This window comes from Emys orbicularis, chromosome 3 (assembly GCF_028017835.1).
Source record: "Emys orbicularis isolate rEmyOrb1 chromosome 3, rEmyOrb1.hap1, whole genome shotgun sequence".
NCBI lineage: Eukaryota > Metazoa > Chordata > Testudines > Emydidae > Emys > Emys orbicularis.
In genome coordinates, this window is record NC_088685.1 from 87,691,243 (window position 1) to 87,712,651 (window position 21,409).

Genomic DNA, 21,409 nt, shown 5'->3' on the forward strand with positions numbered 1-21,409 from the left:
AAAAACTCTCCTCTCCTGCCGGCCTAGCCCAGCCCCTCCAACCCTCGCCAGCCCGCTGCGCCCACAGGGCCTCTCGGGCCCGGGACTGCGCGGTGCCCGTTAGCGTTTGCCAAGCGCTGGGGCCAGTTCGCCCCGGCGGGAGCTAGGAGACGTTTGGAATCTCCCCGCGGGCGACCCTATGACCCTGGGTCCGGAGGGAACCTCCAGCAAACCGCCGCCCGCGCGCGCCCCAGCCCCTTCCCCGCCCTAGCAAGCGGCTGGAGCAGAACTTCGCTGCTCGGGACCCACTCCCGCCTGGGAGGCTCGGGCGGCAGGATCTGAGCCGTAGGGGGCGGGACCCTCCCGAATCTAAGATGGCGGCGGCAGGGTCACGTGGTGCGCGCTGAGGCGCTGGCTCGCGGCGGGGCCCGGGACATGGCGGCGGCGGGAGCTGAGGAGGAGGAGGTGGGTAGGAATCTCCAACAGCGGCGCAGGTATGAGGTGTCTGTGCTCAGGCTCCTTGCTGCTACCCGGCCTGATTAGTGGGGGGTGGCGGCGGCGTTTGGCTGCCCCTGCTGCCGGTGCGAGCTGCCGGGGGCTCGCGTAGGACAGCCCAAGGCTACGGTCCCCGGCGCTCCCTCCACTTATTGCACGCTGTATGGCACCGGAGCCCCGGGCGGGGCTGGCCCCTGGAGGGTGTGGCCGGGGGGTGTCTGGCCAGGCGGGAAGCGGGGCTGGACACGGCCGGAGAGTGAGGCGTCAATGACAGACGGTGGGCGGAAGCCCTCACTCCTATTTTCCCGTAATATTTGCACCAAATTAGGCATCAGCGCTGCCTTCTTCCTCGCACAGCCCTGCGGCTGTGCCCCCACCCCAGGGCAAGGCGGCAGTCCTGCTCCCCGCCCTTCAGTCATTGCTCTCTCTGGCATAGCCTGTAGAGTGTATTGGAACGAAGACTGAACCCTGTTGGGAGCAACTGTGGTGATCGCAGCCATGTTGCTGCTGTGTGGAAATGAATAGCGAGATAGTACATTGCTTTGATGTCATACTGCCTGTCCCCTCTTGGGTTAGCTGGTATAAAGCTGGGCATGGTTGTGACGGCTGCAAACTCACGGCTACTACCTATTACTCCTGGGGGAATTCTATGCCACTGCATGTGTGCAGAATTCATTTTCCCCGCAGATTTCTTTGCTTCCCTGCAGAAAAATGAAAACGACTTTTTCTGCAGGGAAAGGGAAGCTGCAAGAGCAGTCATGCACTACTCCCTAGTAGCACAGGTACATTGTTTCAGGCACCTGAAGCAGCTGGCAGAGAGGTAAAGCACTGCAGTGGTGGGAACACCCCATCCAGTGGCTCCTACCCTGAGCCAGGATCAGCTGCTATTCCTGTCTGGGCTGGAGGCAGGAGAGGATGGGACTTCCTCTTCTCCTACAAGGAGTGGCTGGGGCTGCGTCAAACCCACCCTCAGAAACTTCCCCCAGCTGTAAGAAGCTCAGCCTCCTCCCCTGCTTTCTGCCCCCATCACTCCTCAGCTTTGGGGGGAGGGGTCACTGTATGGGGAGCTGCTCGCCCATCCACCCAACCCCCGTGTATCCAAACCTCCCATATCCAGACACCCCTGCCAAGTATCACGCAGTACATCCAGAACTCCCCTAGCCCTCCATACCCAAACCCCACCCCACTGAACCTCAACCCCTGCATCTGGAGTCCACCTGGACCCAGACCCTCCGCCTTCGGACCCCTGCACCTAGACCACTGCCCACTGAGCTGCCTGCAATCTACCCCCCACCCTGCTGCCCTGCATCACCCTGAACCCCCACACCACTGACCCCCAACTAGCTGCACTCAGACCCCCTTTCCCTCAGCATCCAGACCCCTCCGCTGAGCCCCAGCCACCTTCACCTCAAAGCCCCTGTAGAGTCCTATTGCCCCTACATCTGGAACCCCCCCCCAAACGAGCCTCTCTGCATCCAGATCCCCCCACACCTAGACCCCCCCACTGAGCTGCCTACACCCAGATTGTCACACACACAACCCTCTCACCCCACACCTGGATCCCCTCATACTGAGCCTCTCCACACTTGGATCCTGCCTGCCCCACAACTGGTGTACCTGGCACAGAAGAGCAGGGCCCTAGGGTGTTTCTGGGGCAGACCCAGGCCTTGTGCTGTGTCAGGGTCAGGTGCAGCCTCACCGGCGCCCCACCAGTTTCCCCCGCAGGGCTGAAGCTGGGAGGTGTGGGGCTGAATCCCGGAGCCCTGGTACTCCCAGTGCGGCAGAAGCCCTGAGCCCATGGGCAGAGTTGGGGACATGAAGGGCATTGTTCCTCTCCCACCCCCCAAAAAACCTGCATCACAAGAGCACGGCAGCCCCGGGGGCATCTCCTCTCCCTGCCCCCTGGCCAGGTCGGAGGTGGGAAGCTGGAGCCAGGCAGTGAGGGGCAGTGTTCCCTCCTCTCCTTCTGGTGCCCCAGGTTGAAGCTGCTCCTCAGCTCCCAGCCTCCTTTGCTCCTGCAGAGGCAGCCGGTAAGAGCCCACCCGGGTGGGGAGACCCGGCTCCACGGCTGGCAGACTCCTCCGGGAACCAGGGCCGGCTTTAGTAGGTGCGGGGCCCCATGCTGGGACGCGAATTGTCTCGCGCCACTCCGCCCCCTCCCTGCCCCATTTGATCCCTCCCCAAATCCCCACCCTGGCCCCGCCTCTTCCCCCAGCACGCTGCATTCCTCCTCCTCACCCCTCCCTCCCAGGCTTGCGCTGATCAGCTGCATGGCGACGCAAGCGCTGGAGGGAGGGGGGAGAAGCAGGACACGGCTTTTTTTTTTTTTTTTTTTTCCCCCCCCTCTGCTGGCAGCCCTGGATGTTGCGGGGACTTCTTAGGTGCGGGGGCCCGTTCCGGGGAATCGGCCGAATCGGCTTAAAGCCGGCCCTGCCGGGAACAGGTGTCGTAGGGGAGTCCTCACAGCATACAGCCCCAGCTACCCCTCTCCCTACACCCTGAGCTACCCCCTCCCTGCACCCAGCCCCTAGCCACCCCCTCCGTGCACCCACAGCCACCCCGTGTGCATAGGCGCCGAGTCTTCCCGGTGGGTGCTCGACCCCGCTCCTGCACCACCCTCGCCCCGCCCCCATTCCACCCCTTCCCCAAAGTCCCCGCCCCCTTCCTGCCCCCATTCCACCCTCTTCTCCCAAGTCCCCACCCCTGCCCCGCCTCTTCTCCACCTTCTCCCCTGAGCACGCTGCATCCCTGCTCCTCCCCCTCCCTCCCGGAAAGTCCTAAACACAGTCAAGCAGCTGTTAGGCGGCGGGAAGCAGAGGGAAGGAGGGAGAGGAACGGGGACGCGCCGCATGGGGGGGGTGGAGAAGGGGGCTTGGAGGGGGGAGCTTGGCTGCCGGTGGGTGCGGAGCACCCAGTAATTTTTCCCCGTTGGTGCTCCAGCCCCGGAGCACCCACGGAGTCGGCGCCTATGCCTGTGTGCACACAGCCCCAGCTACCCCCTCCCTGCATCTTGTGCTACACCGTCTGCACACAGCCCCAGCTACCCCCTCCCTGCATCTTGCGCTACACCGTCTGCACACAGCCCCTAGCTACTCCCTCCCTGCACCCTAAGTTGTTTTCAAACTTTTTGAACTAAGCCCTCCACCTTTTGAATTATAGTTTTTGGTTGTGGGCCCTCCCCAACCCAGACAGGCTGGGTGGCCTGCTGAGATGAGTCAAGGGGTGGAGGTGGCACTCCCTCCCTGTACCCCAATAGAAGTCAAACTACGCCTATGCCCCTGCCCCGAGACCTCCCCTGCTGCTGCTGGGCCCTGAAGTTTTTATAGCATGTCGAGGGGGGTCTCAGAAAGAAAAATGTTGAGAACCCCTGATCTAGTCCAGCCCCCTGTGCTGAGATAGGACCAAGTAAACCTAGACCTTCCCTCACAGCTGTTTGTCCAACTTTTTCTTAAAAGCCTCTGCTGATGGGGATTTCACAGCCTCCTTTGGAAGCCTATTCTAGAAGTTAACTAGTCTTGTCATTAGAAAGTTTTTCCTACTAGCTAACCTACATCTCATTTGCTGCTGATTAAGCCCATTATTTCTTACCTTACCTTACCTTAAGTGGACATGGAGAACAATCCATCACTGTCCTCTTGTAATTGCCCTTTGCATATTAGAAGACTGTTATCAGGATTCCCCACCCTTCTTTTTTCTAGAGTAAACATGCTCAGTTTTTTTTTAACTTTTCCTCATAGGTCAAGTTTTCTAAACTTTTTACATTGTTGTTGCTTTCACCTTGACTCTCTCCAGTTTATCCACATCTTTCTTGAAGTGTGGTGCCCAGAACTGGATACAATACTCCTGCTGAGGCCAGGTCACTAGTGCCAAGTAGAGAGGGACAGTTATCTCCTGTGTCTTACATGTGAAACTCCTGTTAATACACCTCAGAATATTAGCCTTTTTTGCAACTGCAACACGTAGTTGGCTCTCATTCAATTTGTGATCCATTGTAACCCCCAAACATTTTCGGCAGTACTACTGCCTACCCGGTTATTTCCCATTTTGTAGTTGTGCATTTGATTTTTCCTTCCTAAGAGCAATACTTTTCACTTGTCTTTATTTAATTTCATCTTACTGATTTCAGACTAATTCTGCAATTTGTCAAGGTAATTTTGAATTCTCATCCTAGCCCAGCCTATTCTCCAAAGTGATTGCAAGCCTTCCCAGCTTGGTGTCCTCTGCAAATTTTATAAGCATACTTTTGATGGTTTACAAATGGTAACATTTTATAGTGTAGAGCAGCAAGCTTTTGATGCTCTAGAAGAATGCAGGTTATGATAGTGGCTTTTATAATGTGGACACCAGTCAGCTAGGAAGTGGACTGACACCAGTTCATTTCACACAGGATACTGGAACTGGTGTTATTTGTATTAGGATAATACCTAGAGTGCACATCTGAGATCAGGTCCCAATTGTGGTAGGCACTGTACAAACATACAAGATGGTCCCGCCCCCCAAAAGCTTACATTCTAAATAGACAAGATACTCCAAGTGTGGAAGGGAGAAACTGAGGTACAGAGAAGCGAAATGACTGCCCAAGGTCACAGAAAGTTAGTGGTGGAGAGCAAAGTAGAACTCAAGTCTCCCAAGTCCATTTGGTACTTTATCCATTGCACTGCATTGCCTCTCCAATGGAGTCATGTTTTAAAAATCTTCCAGTTATAACAAAGTTGGTTTTTATTTGAGATGTTTATTTTTGTGATAGTAGAGGACTGTGATGGCAAAGCCAGATTGTTACATGTAGACAACTGAAACTGGAAAAAATACTAGCAGCGAGCAGCGGTCAGCAAACAGGGCGGCTAACAGGGGAGTTTAAGTGGGAGTGAGTCTCATTGGAGGAGAAGGTATCTGTACTTGCGTCTGTCTTTGTGGTGCTTGTATGTGTAGAGGCCTGTAGGGGCAGTGTGCTGAGCCCCGAGCCCTGATTAGGGGGCGGAGCTTGGCTGATTAGGGGACCTATAAAAGAGGCCTCCCAGCCAAGCAGCGAGCAGCGGTCGGCAAACAGGGGAGTTTAAGTGGGAGTTTACAGGGGGAGGCAGGAGGGCGCGGCGGTCGGTGTGCTTTGTTCCCTCAGAGGCTGCAGGCAGAGACCATAGCAGCCATGAGCCAGGCAGCAGGGGACACAATGCAGATGAAAGCATGTAGCAGCTGCGGTATGTATATAGTCCTAGCAGGTGCAACAGATCAGAGGTATGTTTGTATGAAATGCCGCCTACTTGCTCTGTTAGAGGAAAAGGTTCGGGGGTTGGAGATGCAGGTAGAGACCCTGGTAGAGTTTAGAAGGGGGTTTGAACAGCTAATGGAGCAAAGGCAAGGGGTAATTGAGGGGGAATGCTCAGGGGTGCAGGTGGAAGCGGGGGCTATGGTCTGTGAGGGGGAAATGTCGGGGGGAGAACAAGAGCAGTGGAAACATGTGACCGTGAGAAGCAGGCCAAGGAAAAGGAGAGCTAGTGAGGGGGAAATAGAACTCAGGAACAGGTTTGGGTGTTTGGCTAACGAGGAGGGGACGCAGCAGGTGGTAACTGATGGTGGGAGGCAAAGGAAGAAAAGAAGGGCGGCTAGTCCAATAGACAGGGGGGAGGAGTTGATGGAGACGGCATCAATACTCGGCCCCGGGAGGATACAGGATGGCAATAGGGGGACTATAAGGGTAAATGGAGACAGACAGGAGTTACGGCCGCACGGGACAGGGGATAGAATGCTAGATTGCACTGCCCCTAGGCAAAGGCAGGTGTATGTGATTGGGGACTCTTTACTGAGGAGGTTAGACAGGCCAGTGACCAGGGCGGACCCAGAAAACAGAAGGGTGTGCTGTCTGCCGGGCGCTAAGATACGGGATGTGGACCTGCGGTTGAAAAGGATCCTAAAGGGAGCAGGAAAGAACCCCTTGATCATCCTTCATGTAGGAACAAATGACACGGCTAGGTTCTCGCTAGAGAGAATCAAGGGAGATTATGCCAGGCTGGGGAAGACGCTTAAGGAAGTTGAGGCTCAGATTATCTTCAGTGGGATTCTGCCTGTTCCTAGAGAAGGACAGCAAAGGGCAGACAGAATTGTGAGGATAAATAGCTGGCTGAGGGAGTGGTGCTATAAGGAGGGCTTTGGGATGTATGGACACTGGGAGGCGTTCGGGGACAGACAGCTGTTCTCGCGGGATGGACTTCACCTGAGTAGGGAAGGAAATAGACTTCTGGGAGGGAGGCTGGCTCATCTCATCAAAAGGGCTTTAAACTAGGAACTTGGGGGAGAAGGTTGGGAGATGTCCAGTTAATCTCCACGCCAGATTCCAACACTGAAAATGAGGGAAAAGAGATAAGCACAGATATAGATAGGGGTAGGGAATTGGACATTAGAAGGAGGGGGCGGATGGACACTAGGGGGTCCGTACCAAAGTGCATAACTAATGGGAGAAAGGATAGACAGCATACGGTAAGATGTTTATACACCAATGCGAGAAGCCTAGGTAACAAACTGGAGGAACTGGAGCTCCTGGTCCAAGAAATGAAACCTGATATCGTAGGAATAACCGAAACATGGTGGAACGGTAGTCATGACTGGAGTACAGGTATGGAAGGGTATGTGCTGTTTAGGAATGACCGGAAAAAAGGTAAAGGTGGGGGTGTGGCACTGTATGTGAATAATGAACTAAAATGTAAAGAAATAATAAGTGATGGAATGGATAAGACAGAGACTGTCTGGGCAATGATTACACTGGGTAAAAGAACTACTAGAGCCTCCCCTGAGATACTGCTTGGGGTGTGTTATAGACCGCCGGGATCTAGCCTGGATGCGGACAGAGAACTATTTAATGTTTTTAAGGAAGTAAAAACTAATAAGAGCTGTGTGATCATGGGGGACTTTAACTTCCCGGACATAGATTGGGGAACAAATGCTAGTAACAATAATAGGGCTCAGATGTTCCTAGACGTGCTAGCAGATGAATTCCTTCAGCAAGTAGTAGCTGAACCGACGAGGGGGGATGCCATTTTAGATTTGGTGCTGGTGAGTAGTGAGGACCTAGTTGAGGAAATGATAGTAGGGGACAACCTTGGCTCGAGTGACCATGAGCTGATTCGGTTTAAACTAAATGGAAGGATTAACAGAAATAAAACTGTGACTAAGGTTTACGATTTCAAAAAGGCCAACTTTAATAAATTAAGGCAACTACTTAGGGAAATGGATTGGGCTAACATACTTAGAGAGCTAAAGGCAGATGAGGCCTGGGATTATTTCAAGCTGAAGTTGCACGAGCTGTCCGAGGCCTGGATCCCGAGAAAGGGGAAACGGTTAGTAGGCAGGAGAATTAGACCTAGCTGGATGAGCGGGCGTCTCAAAGGGGCGATTAAGAAAAAACAGAAAGCGTACAAAGAATGGAAGAGGGGGCAGATCGGCAAGGAAACCTACCTTATTGAGGTCAGAGCATGTAGGGATGCGGTGAGAAAGGCCAAAAGCCGTGTAGAGTTGGACCTCGCGAGGGGAATTAAATCCAATAGTAAGAGGTTTTATAGCCATATAAATAGGAAGAAAACAAAGAAAGAGGAAGTGGGACCGCTGAAGCATGTAAATGGAGTGGAGATTAAGGATAATCTAGGCATGGCACAATATCTAAATGAATATTTTGCGTCGGTGTTTAATAAGGCTAATGAAGGGCTTAGGAATAGAGGGAGCGGGACACAGGGGAATAAAGGAGGGGCGATTGACATTACAGTATCAGAGGTGGAAGCCAAACTTGACCAGCTAAATGGGACTAAATCGGGCGGACCGGATGATCTCCATCCTAGAATATTGAAGGAGCTGGCGCGAGAAATTGCAAGCCCCTTGGCGATAATTTTTAATAAATCTGTAAACTCGGGGGTGGTACCGATGGACTGGAAAATAGCTAATGTGGTTCCTATTTTTAAGAAGGGGAAAAAAAGTGACCCGGGTAACTACAGACCTGTTAGTTTAACTTCTGTAGTATGCAAGGTCTTGGAAAAAATTTTGAAGGAAAAAGTAGTTAAGGACCTTGAGGTGAATGGCAATTGGGACAAATTACAACATGGGTTTACGAAAGGCAGATCGTGCCAAACCAACTTGATCTCCTTCTTTGAGAAAGTAACAGACCTTCTAGATAAAGGAAATGCGGTGGATCTAATTTACCTCGATTTTAGTAAAGCGTTTGATACTGTGCCGCACGAGGAATTATTGGTTAAATTGGAAAAGATGGGGATCGATATTAAATTCCAGAGGTGGATAAAAAACTGGTTAAAGGGGAGACTGCAGCGGGTAGTACTGAAAGGTGAACTGTCGGGTTGGACGGAGGTCACCAGTGGGGTTCCTCAAGGTTCGGTTTTGGGTCCGATTTTATTTAATCTATTCGTTACTGACCTCGGAACCGAATGTAGGAGTGGGCTGATAAAGTTTGCGGATGACACAAAGTTGGGAGGTATTGCCAATTCGGAGAAGGATCGGGATATTCTGCAGAGAGACTTGGATGACCTTGTAAATTGGAGTAAAAATAATAGGATGAGATTTAATAGTGAGAAGTGTAAGGTGATGCATTTAGGGATGACTAATAAGAATTTTAGTTATAAGTTAGGGACGCATAGGTTGGAAGTGACGGAGGAGGAGAAGGACCTCGGAGTCCTGGTTGATCGCAGGATGACTATGAGTCGGCAATGTGACGTGGCTGTGAAAAAAGCTAATGCGATTTTGGGATGCGTTAGGCGAGGTATTTCTAGTAGGGACAGGGAGGTGCTGCTTCCGTTATACAAGGCGCTGGTGAGACCTCATTTGGAATACTGTGTGCAGTTCTGGTCTCCTATGTTTAAAAAGGATGAACTCAAACTGGAACGGGTACAGAGAAGGGCCACTAGGATGATCCGAGGAATGGAAAACCTTTCCTATGAAAGGAGACTCGAGGAGCTCGGTTTGTTTAGCCTAACCAAAAGAAGGCTGAGGGGGGATATGATTGCTCTCTTTAAATATATCAAAGGGATTAATACCAAGGAGGGAGAGGAATTATTTCAGCTCAGTAGTAATGTGGACACGAGAACGAATGGATATAAACTGGCCGTGGGGAAGTTTAGGCTTGAAATTAGAAGAAGGTTTCTAACCGTCAGAGGGGTGAAATTTTGGAACAGCCTTCCGAGGGAAACGGTGGGGGAGAAAGACCTTTCTGGCTTCAAGATTAGGCTTGATAAATTTATGGAGGGAATGGTTTGAAGGGATAACATGATTACAGTCAATTAGGCATTAACGTGCAATCGCGGGTAAAATGAGGGTCCGGCTGTAGAATCTTGCCTGTATGCTCGGGGTACTGCTGATCGCCATATTTGGGGTCGGGAAGGAATTTTCCTCCAGGGTAGATTGGCAGAGGCCCTGGAGGTTTTTCGCCTTCCTCCGCAGCATAGGGCAGGGGTCGCAGGCTGGAAGATTCTGTTGTGGGTGGGTCAGCTTTTGTGGCCTGCATCATGCGGGAGGTCAGACTAGATGACCATATTGGTCCCTTCTGACCTTAAAGTCTATGAGTCTATGAGTCCCAATTGTGGTAGGCACTGTACAAACATACAAGATGGTCCCGCCCCCCAAAAGCTTACATTCTAAATAGACAAGATACTCCAAGTGTGGAAGGGAGAAACTGAGGTACAGAGAAGCGAAATGACTGCCCAAGGTCACAGAAAGTTAGTGGTGGAGAGCAAAGTAGAACTCAAGTCTCCCAAGTCCATTTGGTACTTTATCCATTGCACTGCATTGCCTCTCCAATGGAGTCATGTTTTAAAAATCTTCCCGTTATAACAAAGTTGGTTTTTATTTGAGATGTTTATTTTTGTGATAGTAGAGGACTGTGATGGCAAAGCCAGATTGTTACATGTAGACAACTGAAACTGGAAAAAATACTTTATTATATAGGAGGAAGAACTTTGAAAATAATACTGATACTGTCACATTTTACCGTAACCTTAAAAAAAAAGTGTAATAGCTACTCATAAGCTGTAAAATCAAACTTGCAATATTTCCTTTGCTACACTTTTAAAATTAAATTGTGTGTTCACTGATCACTATTATAAGATTGGTTATGAAAATTGGGCATCTATCGTTTATCTTCAGAAAAAGACCGGCAAGGATCTGTCAACACCATTTTCTCCTCCTATACTCCCCGTCCCCTCAAAGTAAGGAATTACAAGAACAAATTAAATGGAAAGGCAACACACTGTAAACAGATAGAAGGGAAAAAACTTTATAATTAACCTATAAAATTCACTGCTACAGTATATAATTGGTAAATGTTGAATCATTGTAAGATTTAATTAAAAATATGAATAAGTATAATATGTGCTGTTACGCTAGCTAGCATAAAATTATAAGGACTGTCAGTCCTTATTCTTCCAGGTATAAACTGAACACTATCTGAGGTCGAATGCAAACAACCTTCAAATTCAGTTGCAGTTTTGGTGACATGGACAGAATGTGTACTAGTTGGATATTATTTTGCTCTGGTATAGCAATGTCTTTGTGTTGTTTTGCAAACAAAGAATATAGGTCAAATTTTGGTTCTACAGTTCTAGTTTTGAGGGTGGTCTGTTTTAATAGCAAAGTAATAGACATATTTGTGTTCATTTTAAAGTTAATTTATTTAGTGTTCTAAATATATGATGCATGAGCTTTATACGTTTATTTTGCAGGAGCAGCTGGTCATGGTGGAATTATCTGGAATTATTGATTCAGACTTCCTAGAAAAATGTGAAAACAAATGCAAGATTTTGGTGAGTTTGACTACAACATATCAGCAAAGAAGCAAGTTTTTATTTTCGTGAACTAGGAGAAATTTTAGGGCCTCATTGAACTCAATGGGCTTTGGATCAAACCCTTAGTGCAGAAATATGCAGACTATATGGGCGATAAACTGTCCATGGTCTGTGCACAGAGCAATTAGCATCAGTGGACAATGTGAATGCATATCAAAAGTTCCCTTTGGCCTGTGAATATACTCTTATGCAAAACTTAGGGTAAAACTTACAAAAACACCCAAGTGACTTAAGAGTCTAAATCAGAGGTGGCTAAGGCTTGTAAGTCACTTATGCCCAGACTCATAAAGGGATGTAGAGGTTGAACTCCTAACTTTTGCATGCGTAGCCACCTAGTGGAATCCACAAATCCACAAAGTACGGGTTAGGTACTTAGGTTCCCTATAAAATGCATGGAGGGAGAGATGCCTAAGAATGGGATTCCCAAAAACCAGTACACTTGGTGTGGAGTTGCCTAAACTAGCTAATGTGAGATGCTCAGGAAAGGGGTGTTTCCTACGTCCTGCGCCCTTATTGAGTTAGTTGCTTAAGTCCAAGCTACAAGGAGGTGCCTACATCTGTTTATGATCCATACCCAGGAGCTCTGCTCCTAGAGTCAGACAGCTTAGGCACCTAAGCAATTTCTTGCAAGAAACAGAGGATGAGGATGAAGTGTTGCCGGTGGCAGTACCCTTCTTATAACTTTTAGCCCAGTGGTTAGAGCACTCACCCAGGTTCCATTATGCCCTTTGCCTGCGGGGGAGTAATGATTTGAACAGTGGTCTCCAACCGCTGAATGCCCTCCCACCTCTGAGTGCCCTAACTGCTGGGCTATGGAATATTCTGATGTCGATCTCCTTCAGTCTTTCCTGGTATAGCTGTTCGATTTAGCTAAATACTTAAATAGTCATTGGGCAAGAGACAGACAGTGAGAATGACTCTAGCATGGTGGTTACTCACCTGGGAGTGGGGATACCCAGGGTCCAGTCCCCCTCTTCAATGGGTAATTGTTTATCCAAAATACAACAGCTTCAACAGGAGAGATTGAGGGAAACCAACATCAGAATATCTCTTAGCCTGCTGATTAGAGCACTCTCTCCTAAAAGGATTTGAACAGAGGGTCTCCCCTGTGGATGAAGGGGAGTGGAATCTGAGTCCCACTACCATCTTTTTCAGACTGATTTTGAACAGGCCCTGATGCAGTAGGCGTGCTCTGAGCACCCCTACCAGATCAGGCCCCGCAGGCAAGATAGGCCAGGGAACCTCTGTCTTCACCTGGTTTGAGGATCCCATTGGGGCTTAGGCATGAGATAGGTGTCCAGACTGCTAGAGTGAGACATTGTGTGCATGCCCAGAGACACAAACTTAGGCATCTAGAGAACTTTGACAGCAAAAATTTAGGTGCTGAGTGAGTTTGCATACATACAGGCTTAGGTGGCTGCCAAGCAGGGGCTTTGTGGATTGCAGTGTCACTTAAATCTGGGGCTTAGGCACTTAAGTCCCTTTGTAGATCTAGGCCTTAGGTGATTTTGAAAATTTTACCCTGATCCATGCAACTTTAATATGGGCAAGTACACTTCCTGACAATTTCTTGACAACAGCTTGCAAACAATGCCCATTTTTACCTTAATGACATCCTGTTTACTCTCTCAGCCCAAAATACTGCCCAGTGAGCCCTGATATACAGCATATGAAGAGCAGCTTAGTGTTAAGTTTTCAGCAGACATTTTTATCTCTTAAGGTTGTCTACTGTATTACAAAATTACTGTCAAAGGCAGAGAGGGTTACCTAGTCCTCACTCTTTTGCAATTGAGTGATTTTAATTGATTCCCCTATGTGAGACAAGGTGTCTTGCTTGTGGAAACTACTGATTGCCCCAGAGTCTTATATATGGAAGACACTAATCCTTTACAAGGGGTTATGTACAATGTGGACGTTTGGTAGACCCAAAGCTAGAAAGAGATGAAAAATGCCTTTGAACATGCCACTGATGACCAAAATAAATGAGTCAATAAAATTAGTTCCTAAATCTCAATTACAGCGACATCAGAGAAACTTAATACAAGTTCATACATACATTATGCATCATTCCTGTTCTCCTGAGTACATTTTGTTCTTGGGTCTGACCCAGCTTATTTGAAATATGGTACACAGATGGCTGACTGGGCATGTTACTGGTGACCTTGCCCAAAGGTAATATCATGGTATTGCATATTTTGATCGGTATCAATGTGATTTGCTTTAAATTGTATTCCTTGCGATTGTATTGTACTCTTACTAGAAAACTTTTCTATATTTACAGAACACCACCACTCTCTCACTCCAAGCCACTTTTCTCCTTTCCCACAATGAGAATTACTTGAGACTCTCTTATTGTGTCATGAAGATCAGTTCTTATAAATTGGATAAAAGATTCAGCCCCATGATGCTTACTCTGGATTTCAATGCTCCTGGAATCCTGGTCATGGGGGGGAAAAATGGCCTCACCTTCAGGATAGATTTGTGGGGGAGGGGAAAGAAATAACAGCCAAACAAACAGTGTTTTTAAATAGTGAAAGCCATTTACTCTTATCAGACACTACTAAACTTTTCCAGTTTTTGCTTATACAGTAGTGCAGGGATCTACATTTTCTATCCTACTTTGATGTTAATGATGTTATCAGTTTTAGCAGGAAAAACAAAACCCCAAGCTTAGTCTCAGAAGACTTTTTTTAAAAAGTTACTTTTTGGAAGTATTTGTGGGAGAATCTCATTAGTTTGTATTAACAACAGTTCTACCCACTGTGGATTTTACAAAATTAACATGAAAGGCCCTTATCTCACAAACAAGTAACTTAACTTTACACACCCGAATAGTCTCACTGATGAGGCCAAACAAATATAATTGTATCTATCAAGGTCAGTACATTACAACAAATATGCTTTGTTCAGGTATTTATTTTAAGCATAGTTTAATTTTAATTATATTTCACAGTATACTAGGAAAAATAATGAAATATCAGTAAGGGGGCATCACTATAGTACTAGTTACTAATGAGACACCCAGTTTTGAATCTTTGCTAAGAAATGGAGTGTGACCTGGGGTGCCTGGGGCAGCCCTTACTGAAAATGTTAAGGCCAGGGCAGGCTGCATAAGGAAGAGCAGACACTCCCAAACTGGTGGTTAACACTGAAGTTAAACTCACCAACCAGTCACAAACTGTGCTTCTGATCCCCCACACTGGTTATTGAGAAGCTAAAAAAAAAAAAGAAATCACACAGCTCCCTTTATTGCATTCCAGTTCTCTGGTTCCCAATCAGCACCTAGGTCCAGTACAGTGAAAAGTTATTTAAAAACTCTGCTCACTATACAAAATGTTCTTCTGACCCCAAAGGGTCAGCCACATCACCAGGTCAATATTACTTTGGATCTTACGTAAAATACCATGCTGACAGTCAATCCTTTAGAGTCTAAAACTAAAGGTTTATTCTAAGGAAAAAAGAAAGAACAAGAAGAGATTTGTTAAATGGTAAAGCAATTGGATACATACAGAGACTTCAGAATCCATATATCAGGTTCTTAGCAGTATCCCTGGATGGGTCATTCAGTCCTTTGTTCAGAGCTTTGTTTGTAGAAAAGTTACTCCAGAGGTAAGAAGCAGAAATGAATACAAAATGGAGATGATGCAGCTGTCCTTTATATTCCTTTTGCCATCTGGCTTGTACTTCCTGTGTCCCAAACACAAGCTTCACAGCACGTGGCATGGAAAAGTCTTAGAGTTCTCTATCTATAGGCATGTCCCTACTTGTCCTGCTGACTCATAAGGTGTAGCCCCTGGCTCCTTTCAGTGGGTTCTTTATACAGCTGATGACCCTGATAGGCCATCAAACAGGCTAGGCAGTGCTGATGCCAATCTGTCTGTCTGGGGGTGTCACCTAGAAACACAGCACAAGTTTTGAAATACAGATATATCAAACATATCTATAACTAACAATAAAAGGTGATAGAAACATATAAACAAGATTTTCATACTTGGCAAATCATAACATTTTCACATGGCATATCCGGTAAGATTCCTTGCAATTTTATAATATTGGGATCAACAATATCATAAAGTGTCTCCCATATTCCATACAGCGTCACATGGAGTAGACTGTTTTTTTTTCTTTCTGAAAACATTTCAGGCTTATGAAGTGAGAATACGTGAGCTTCTGTTGTTTTTTCAGTTTTAAGGTTGCTCGTGTTCTGATAGCGATTTAGAAAATTAATTTTTGTGTACTTAAAATATTGTGGCTCACCATTAAGAGTTCTTCTGATCTTGCAACTGATTCTCCATCTGATGTCTTCCTTAATTTGTGGTATCATAATTGGGTTGTGTGGAGAGGACTGATATTACAAACTGAGGATTGTGATTCTGTATGAAGAATAAGCAGGAAGAGCCAATAACCTGTTAGATTATAAATCTTGTCCCTATGCCCTGTATAGTTGGAAGGGCTCAGAGCCAGCACAACTTATGAGGTTCTGTTGTAGAAGGGAGGGCAGGATTTTGGAACCTCGTGCAAGGGTCTCAACCTCTATGCTGCAAAGCTATGTTCAGTGGGGACTTCCAGCATCCCTGCATGCAACTGGGTTTTGGGAAGGCATATACTCAGTAGATCCTCTGGCCGGCTCTGCCCTCCCCCTCCAAACCATGCCTCCCCAACCCAAAAAACACACTCCCAAAATCAATGCACAGGAGCCACAGAAGCTATTGTAAACCTGAAGTTGCATTAATGGCAGTGAAATAGATTTTGTACTGAACTGCAGCCAGAATAAGGATTTCTTCCACCCTCTTGTCCACACAGAAATCCCCCAGCATGCAGCCCTGAAACTAGATAAAGGTTTTCTCCCTTAGGGAATAATTTATTTTCCATGCAAGTAAACTTAGTAATATAAAAACTCTGAGTTAAAATACGGTTTTCCCTGAGGCAATTACATAAAGTACTTTTTAAAAGCTGTTAAGAAATAGGAGATTGAATACAGGTTAGTTTATGCTCCTTTGGACTTCTAGCAACTGCCTCTTCCCTCTACATGCTGTAGCCTTTTCCAGGTCAAAGACTTTTTAAAAGGATTCAGTAAGTGGGACACCATCAACTGAAAAATAGTGTTTGTCTTAAAATCATGTACTGAGTATAATTAATATAACATCTAAAGTTACTATGATTGAAAGAAGTTGTCACCCCAAAATATTTGTTTGTTTACTTTGTTTCACAGCATTTTGTGTTTAGTCAGGTTCACTATTTCTTTTGTATAGTCACTTCCCTGTTGATTGTGAGACACTCTCACAGAAATGGGAGAAAAAATACACTTTAAAAATAGGGGAAAGTGATTGTAAAGCCACAGAAACTTGTAGAAGGAAACAGAAGCAGGAATAGTGCTGGAAACCACTTTTAACTCACTTTTAGAAATGTACTTGATAAGTTGATGGTGTCCCTTTATTTTCAGAGATCTGCTGGTTGCATATAAATAATACCTTCCTATTGCTGCCATTGGACTGGTGATGTGTCTGCGTGCTGTTTAGATGTTTGTGTACTATGCAACCTTTTTTTCTCCTGCACACCTTTCTCATTTGCTTACCTAATTGTCTGAGATATACTGTATATCTGTTTCATCTAAATCTCACCGTTTAGGAAGCTTTTGAGTCTATAAACTGAAAATAAAGTTTCCTTTCTGTATGTTTATTTTTCTCCCCATACTAATCTCAGTGTGATAGAATAGACTTGATTTACTATCGCTAGTTTGCATTTCATATTGCTTTTTTGTCTTGTACTGCATATACCATTTCAGGGAATCTGTATATAATGTTGGTTTTACTGTACTTGGCATACCAGTTTACCAGTTGTTTTCTCTAGTCTTGATGCCTTGCCTTGACTAGCTGAAGCATGACTTCAATGTAATTTCTGTCTATCCTTGTTCGTAGGGAATAGACACAGAGAGGCCCATTTTGCAAGTGGACAGATATGTCTTTGCTGGGGAATATGAAGGTAGGAGATGATTATATGGATGAAACCTCTCATTTTCAGTGTGACATGTAGGACCCAATCATGAGAGATACTGATCATCCTCAACTTCCATTGACTTCAGTGGAGGTGGAGAGCACTCAGCTTTTTGAAGTACTGGGCCCTTGGCAAATAACCTCTGTTATTTCTCCGCTAAATGTCCTTTGTTCTCCATAGATACCCTTGGAACCTGTGTGGTGTTTGAAGAAAATGCAGAGCATGGTAAATGATACATCTTGTATGTTCTGGTTTGTATCTGAGCTGAAGCTGTAAGGTTCAGATAATTTTCATGTTTCAGATGATGTGGATGTTCACTAAAATGAATCAATTAATTTTTATTTATAGTGGACGCAGAAGGAAACCAAAAACTACAGCTGAAATACAAGTGCCACACGGTGAAGAAGCTGAACATGACACGGACGCTTCTGACTGAAAAGAAGGAAGGAGAAGAGAGTGTAGGTTAGTGCACCTGGTCTTATACGTGGGAACATGTGAGATCATGCTAGGACTAAACCTTATCCTTGATACGAGGCTGAAGACAGAAATTAGTTTGACCATTTAGTGCCAGTAAACATCCAGGGAATTAAAGGATACAAGCTTTCTGTTCTTAAACAACAAATGATATATAAACAAATTAACTGAAATAAAAATTAATTATAGCTATTTGTAAAGCTTCCTGTGATTTTGGCCATACTACTTTCCATTTTAATATGCATTCTGTAGGCAAATTAAGTTCTGGTGCACTTGCTTCAATGGTGTTGTACCATTTCACAACAGGATTAAATTTTGCCTTTTATCTCTAGGCCGGAAGTCAATGCTGTTTCTGTATTTAGATATTTACAGTAATACTACTAGCAATTTCTTATTCCCAATTGTTCCTGCTATTTTGCTCATGCACAGGGTTAGGAATAAAGAGCCATTTTATGCTAAATTTATACATATTCAGCTGGAAGATTACATTTTATGGTAATAAAAAGTCATCTTGTGAGCGATCTAGATGTGAAGATCTGATCACAGATGGGATGACTTTTACCCATAAGATGTAACATTTCCTCTCCCCACCTAATACTACCTATTGATTTATTAAGAAATCATTCATTTTAAAAGATAGTGTAATATAGTTGCTTAATTAAAACAATGCCACTGTAGGAAATGTTCTAATTGAACTCTCAAGCTTCCTCACAAGCAATTCAATGCTTGCACATGACAAACACTCAATACTCATACATTTGCCACTTGACACATTTTGATTACTGTATACTGAGATTGTGTGACTTCTGAAGAGCATACTTACATGAGGGAAGAAATACCAGTTCCATTAGTAATCTGTATTTGCAGTACAGTACTTGTTTTTAATAAACTGGTCTACAGACCTGCTGTACCGCTTTTCATTAGTAGTCGTTCTTAGACGTTCTCAGGTGCCATGTTCCATCAAGTTATTTGATATTCTAAACTTAAATTAACATGATAGTCTTCATTCTGCATCAGTAAAATATATTCTCAGCATCTTGAATCGTATGGAAACAGTTTTGGAACTTGCATAGGTGCTGTTTGGCACCTAGATACAACAGTGTTGGCACAGTACAAAATAAATACCGAAGAATGGTAAACTAATGTCTGTGTGATCCACTATTTCGCTGGTATTATAAATAATTGGAAAACCAACCTTTGGATGAAAAGGATTTCCCCCTCCCGGTATTTATAATGCAAGTGGGATTTTCTGTTGTCATATAAATGCACTGATTCTAAGATAAATAGGAATTGGAAAAGGATTATCCTATTAAATAATAGTTTTTAGTTACCCCAGACACACTTAGACATAGTTAACCAAGACACAGCCCTAACTTTCAGGGAACCTTCAACAACCACAAAAACTAGTGGCCTCAACTCCTGAATGTATGGTGGGACTCAGCCCAAAGATAAAGATCTACATTATTGAAAGATGTTATTCCCATCCCAGTCATTCTTTTGGATTCGGCAAGGAAATGTTGACCTTTACAACTTTGTACCATTTATTTTTTGTATCACTGCTGTGGAAGAATGGAAAGCTGTTAGATGAACAAACAGAACCAGCATGAGAGAGACACACAAAACTCAAATGCCAGTAAATCAACAGAAGGCATCCCCATTAAGGGGGAAATACCATCCCCATTAAGCAGCCCTCATTGCTTTGATGTATTATTGATTTTAATCTCTTGGAGTGTACTGTAATTGAGTGACCCCATTTGTGACAGCAATAGGTACCATAAAAAATCATATATTACCAAATTTTAAAAATGTAATGGGCTTAGCTGGTGGTGCAATAGTTACATTTTACACAGCACATGGGAGACCACATCTCAATTCTTGGTACCTTCGTAGGTTGAAAATACTTAGGAGTCAGCAGTAGTAGCTGGTGTGTTGGAGGTGGACAGGTGTTGAGTCATCTAATAGGAAACACTGGCTGATGTGAAGAAGCAGTGGAGCTAAGGGTTTGTTGGGGGCACTGCTCAGCTAGAAGAACAATAGTTCTGATATGTAGCTCTCAAGTGCAAAGCAAATGAAAATGGCTGATTTTCATCATATAGATGATTAGAAATCATCTATATGATGGGGATTCTGAAGACCCTCTCTCAGTTCTTAGAAAAAATATTATATTGGAGACATAAGCCAGTATAAGCAAGCAAACAAACCTTCTACCCCGCAGAGTTTTATGCTGTATTGCTTCAGGACAGTGAAAATTAAGCTGCTATTTGTCTTAACTAAGAATTTTTCTCCTCACTTCAGCACATGAGGATCATAGTGAAAACAAGTCTGTCTTATGCAGCAGAAGGAAGTAAGGACATTTGGGAGGGATTTTACTGTCTCCAGTTTGGAAAATGGGTCACAGGCAGTTCCCTTTCCTCAAGTCTTTTTGTAGCAGAAGCTTACGGCAAACACTACCTCAGACGTGATGATGATTTTCCTCAAACATAACATTACCTTTGTTGCATATTTCTAGTTATTTTTTAAGGCTAAAATAATAAACTCGTGAAACTAAGAAAATATATCGTCTTGCTGTTAAAATCTCTCCTCCCCGTTTCACTAGTTTATCTTTTTTCCGACCAGGTGGTGTGGAGTGGTTACAGATTAAAGACAAAGATTTCTCATACAGCAGACCTAATACGATTTGTAGTTTTCTGCACCAAAAGGAAGATTCTGAGGAGGCAGCTCAGGCCCAGGACAAATTGGCAGATGAGTCGGAGGGAGAGGTCAATGACAAAGGGAACTCTGACCTAAATTACGAACTGAAGAAGCAGAATAGCATGGAAATGGATGACTCTATCCCTCTCATTGATAGCCCTGCCTCTGAAGCAGAGAACTCTCCTAGAGGAAGTGCCCAGGACTTACCTTAGATGATGCTCCTAGGTGATGTCAAGTCTGCAGCGTCCAGAAGTGAGGATTAATGGAGTTAGTTAATACTATGAACCAAATTTTTAAAGTCACCTCAACCTGACCTCCACTTTATGTGAGTAATTAATAGTGAGTGCAAAACTGCACCCACAAATTTGGAAGCCATTTTAAGGTCTTGAACGTGATGATTATAGTATCTGTCTCTGTGTTAAATATACATGCATTTCAAGCTAGCATCTTTACCTCTGAGTTGAAGACCAGGAACAAATGACTAAATGAGAAGGAGACACCATAAAAAAACTCTGATGCATTGCACATCCATAAATATCAGTAAAAGTAAATATTTTTTTTGTAAGATATCTGTTGCAAAATAAAGCCTTGACATTTTCAGTTATAATTTCAGCTTGGGGTTTCATGTCATTACTAGGGTGACTAGATGTCCCGATATTTGGGGCTTTTTCTTATATAGGCTCCTATTACCCCCACCCTCTGTCCCGATTTTCACACTTGCTATCTGGTCACCCTTACCCATGTGGACATTCCTTTCAGGAAATGCTATACAAGTGACCTATTTGGTAAGATTGGTAGGCACCATACGAAACACATCTGAGTTGTTTTTGGTAGCCTGTTTCTTTCCTCCCTCCACTCCATATGGTCCCCAATAGGAGACCACTTCTGGTCAGAACGTTTCAATCAGCAGTTGAAGTCTGTGAGTGATCTAGGGGTTTAATCTTGTT

The 21,409-nt window shown here is 45.2% G+C and overlaps 1 protein-coding gene across 1 annotated transcript; it reads left to right on the plus strand.

Annotated features, from left to right (window-relative positions):
• Positions 1–403: 403 nt before the first annotated feature.
• On the plus strand, positions 404–21,067 carry GTF3C6 (general transcription factor IIIC subunit 6). Its single transcript, XM_065400999.1, is given in 7 exon segments — positions 404–444; positions 11,181–11,261; positions 17,222–17,285; positions 17,478–17,522; positions 17,646–17,759; positions 20,388–20,663; positions 20,666–21,067. Coding segments are annotated over 7 exon segments (636 nt in total). The 5' UTR covers positions 404–414; the 3' UTR covers positions 20,692–21,067.
• The last annotated feature ends 342 nt before the right edge of the window (positions 21,068–21,409 follow it).